A 4,396-nucleotide genomic window follows, 5' to 3' on the forward strand; every position below is an offset into this window, starting at 1 on the left:
GTAGTGACGAAAAATGACGATACGGAAATCATCCCTCGTAATTGGAATGAATACTTTATATCTCTTAATTAAAATAAAGCATGTTAATAAATAAATTTTAATAGTAATTAGAATATATATATATATATAAGTAAAGTACGTAAACGTATCATGCACTAGGTATAACCGTATTTTCTGGGCGGGCGGGTCGGACTAATGTTATACCTGAGGTATAAACGGTGGTAGGAATATATAAATATATATACGTAAGGCGCATTAGACGCGGGCGGTATTGGTCAGTCAAAATAAAAATTTGTTTATATATATATAATATTGATGACAAGCACGCGTGTACGGGTACGATATCTAAAAATAAATTTTTATAGGAATAGTGTGCCGTTGTGTGGTGCGTGAGGCGTGGGGAGGGGATGATTGCGTTATGACAGTCTAGTATAGACGACGGAATATGCGATAACGCGTGGCGTTTGGAGAGTTACAAACTTACATACATACATACATACAGGTGAAACTAATATAAGCGTGTTAAAAAGAAGATGGTTGTAGATCTCGTTTATGTATTGATTTTAGAGAATTAAATAAATTAGTTGTTCCTGAGCCACATCCATTTCCTTGACATAATAGTGAAGGCAGGAGAATGTACCTAATTTTCAGCTTTTGATATAAATTCAGCATTTTGGTTTATTCCAATTAGGCATAAAGATAGAAAGAAAACAGCGTTTGTGACTCAAGACGGACACTGGCAATGGTCATGCTTACCTTTTGGTTTAAAAATATCCCCTGCAATATTTCAAAGAACCTTAGCAAATATAATAAGGAGATATAATTTAAATGATTTTTGTATAAATTATATATATATATAACAAATAAAAAGAATATTAGACAATTCATAGGGAAAATCAATTTTTACTATAAATATATTCAAAATGCAGCAATACAACTGGAACCGTTACATAATTTACTAAGAAAAGATGTAAAATTTAGTTGGACAATAGAGTGTCAGCAAGCATTTAATAATATGAATAAATACCTATGTTCAAGCCCAATTCTATCTATATATAGCCAAAATAAAGAGGTTTTTATTTATACTGATGCAAGTGGAGAAGGTATAGGAGCAGTATTAAAACAATCTCAGGAAAATGGTATTCTCCATCCGGTTGCCTATTTCTCAAAAAAATTAAACCCCAGTCAAAAAAAAAAAAAATTATTTATTTAGAATGTCTAGCGATTGTATACTGCTAACATTGGTTAATTGAAAGAGTTTTTACTGTAATTACAGACCATAAACCATTAGAAACATTAAAGGTAAAAGCAAGGACAGATGAACCACTTGGAGATTTTATATATTACCTTTCACAATATAGTTTTAGGATTATATATGCACCTGGTAAGGAGAATATTGAAGCTGATTCCTTATCAAGAAATCCAGTTTTAGAAAACTTTGAAAATGAAGAATATATATTAAAAGTTGTAAATATGGTTACATTAGAAGAAATAATTAGTGACCAACAAAAAAATGCAATTGAGATTAAGGATTCCAAAAGAATATTTGAAAAAGGAAATATCAAATTTCAATACCTTAAAAATAGACAAAGAATTTACATTTCTCAGGAATTTGGTTTATTATTAATTAAGAAAATACATGAATATTATGGTCACATTGGTATTTATCATTTAAGTGAAAAATTAAGACCTTATTATTATTTCAAAAATATGGATAAAATTATTCACCAATTTGTAGTGCATGTGAAATATGTAAAAAAAAATAAATCAAGAAGTAGCAAAAAAATTGGGTTGCTTTCAAAATTAGGACCAGCGACAAAACCTTATGAAATTATGTCCATTGACACAGTGGGAGGTTTTGGAGGTAATAGGTCATCAAAAAAGTATTTATATATTTTAGTAGATCATTTCTCGAGATATGCATTTATTTTAACTTCAAAAGGGCAAAGTGCTAAAGATTTTATCAAATTAGTCGATTTGGTGGCAAGACAGCACCAAATAAAAATGGTTTTGGCGGATCAATATACAGGGATTAAATCCAAAGAAGTCAAAGATTATATGAAATCAAAGAATATAATATTAATATTTACATCAGTTGATTGCCCAGAATCAAATGGATTAAATGAAAGACTAAACCAAACATTGGTAAACAGAATAAGATGTAAAATTAATAGTGGAGAAAAAAAGCATGGTCTAAGATAGCGGAGGAATGTGTAGAGGAATACAACAATACAACACATAGTGTAACAAAATTTTCAACGTCTTATCTATTATTTGGTGTAAAGTCTTATATAGTACCAAATGAACTTCAAGAAAAAACTTTTAATTTAGAAAAAGATATAGAACAAGCTAAAATAAATTCTAATAAAAATTATGAAAAAAATAAAAAAAGAGTAGACAAAACAAGAAAAGAATATACATTTAAAGAAAATGAGTTAGTAGACGTATAAAATGGCAACAAAATGAATAGGAACAAGTTGGATGAAGTTAGAAGAGGTCCTTTCCGAATAATAAAACAAATATCAAATTCAATATATGAGATAGAAGAAAAAAGAAAAAAAAATTGTTTCCATAGTAATAAATTAATTCCAGCACAAAATTTGATTACATAAACTGGAGTTTATGTCTGGAGGAGGGGAGGTATAACAGTGGCGGCACTGTTTATAGGGACACTGTTATCACTGTTGTAATTTATATAATCATATAGATTTAATGTGTAAAATCTATGGTAACATTTTTAATAATTAATAATTATATTTATTTTATATAATTTAAAGAGTATACAGTAATAAGTTTTAAATTATCGATTCTTTATTGTTTATTGTTTATGCGTGTATTTGTTATACAGTTTAGTATTAATAAAAAACTTTATTTTAGAATCGATCAACTTATTATTGAACAAAATTACATTTATAAAAAAAATTTTTAGCTATAAAATTACATACATATCTTAAACTGATTTTTTTATTTTATTAATGTGATTAATTTTAATAATTTTTTTAAACTAATAAATAACTTAACATTGAATTTTTTAGGAATTTTATCCCTTAGCATTTTATTGCATGCAACTAGCTATTTTTAAACTTGAGGAAAATGCTAATAATAAGGGTCAAATTAGTGAATCAAAAATGTTTGAAGTGTTAAACGAATCAAGTCCTATTAATTTTGAAAGAAGAACTGCGAATTACAATTTAGAAGGTAATTGAGATTTAATTATTATTGTCTATTATTATTTATACATAGTGTAACAGATCTACTAGAGAACTTTTATAAATTCAAATTCAACTAACATTTCGCAATTGTTTCCCGACGATCTTAAGATCAATTCCTATTTATCCTTAAAAATTATTGCAGTTTTTCTACAAACTGCTCTTTAAAAACAAACAATGCAATACAATATAATTATTGCGGTATAATAATGTATGCATTGAAAGGTAAATAACATTACATGATATTTTCAATTTTATGCACTCTTAAACTAAGTTAAAATCATATTTTATTTTATTAGCTGTATATATACTTTATGGTTTTGTGCAACAATTTATATATGTTGCGCGTCACTTCAGTTAAAGTCATCACAAATGTCTTGGCGACCTATTCGCGATCCTCCGACCTACGGTATAACAGGTGATTGCGGTATACCGTAACGTTCGAGGAGCTTGGAAGGCACATTGTCCGATGTTTTTACCATGAACCCGTAGCTCATGGGATGGTGGGTGTGCACAGTCCTGGTGTATGCACCCATACGATCGTCTGTTTACTTTAGTAAGGCTTCAAAATCGGAGTAGATGACAAACGGTTACCGTTGCGTCTTTACATACGCGTCAAATTCAACCTTTCTGCTCTCTAACGGCATAACGGGTTAAATTGTTTATTTTTACCGCATATAAACTTGTGTTGCTTCAATTCTTGTTGACCGCGAAGAATATGCTTTTTAGGCATATCATTGAAGCTGGTGAAGCAACGTCTGCAAGTGTAAATGTGGCTATTGTGTTTGGTTTTTGGAGCCGCGAAATATCTGAAATGTACGCGTAATGATACTTGTCAGAGTCACCGATGTACAACAGTTCAAAATAATATAGTAGTTCTTGGTCGGCGACTCGTAGTCGATACACCGTACATTTTATTTTAACGTCGTCCCGTTCCATGCCGTACACGTTGATGGACATATTAGGGTTACGCCGTTCAAATATTTTTGACGTTCCCCACACAGGTGTTAAGTATATTTTTTTCATAAATTTAAGCCTTAACCTGCCCACAAGGAGGGGTTTTAAAATGATAACTTTTTCACAAAAAATTAACTTTTTCAACTTACCTTTTGAAAATGTTCCGGAAGGTCTGACACTTTTATATATATCTTAAATTAAAGTTAATGTAATGTTCTTTATTATGCAAA

General features: G+C 29.6%; 2 protein-coding genes across 3 annotated transcripts in view; both read left to right on the forward strand.

Moving 5' to 3' along the window:
* The window catches only part of LOC126896950 (uncharacterized), an 8,602-nt gene extending 5,359 nt beyond the window's left edge, over positions 1-3,243 (forward strand). The window contains exon 4 of the mRNA XM_050670195.1: positions 3,036-3,243. Coding sequence (XP_050526152.1) covers positions 3,036-3,206 — 171 coding nt within the window. The 3' untranslated portion in view covers positions 3,207-3,243. The remainder of the gene's footprint in view (positions 1-3,035) is intronic.
* Positions 1-4,396, forward strand: part of LOC126896927 (nicotinate phosphoribosyltransferase) — a 36,270-nt gene that overhangs the window by 20,519 nt on the left and 11,355 nt on the right. The window lies entirely within an intron of this gene.

Source organism: Daktulosphaira vitifoliae, unplaced genomic scaffold, assembly GCF_025091365.1.
Source record: "Daktulosphaira vitifoliae isolate Bord-2020 unplaced genomic scaffold, ASM2509136v1 Scaffold_1, whole genome shotgun sequence".
NCBI lineage: Eukaryota > Metazoa > Arthropoda > Insecta > Hemiptera > Phylloxeridae > Daktulosphaira > Daktulosphaira vitifoliae.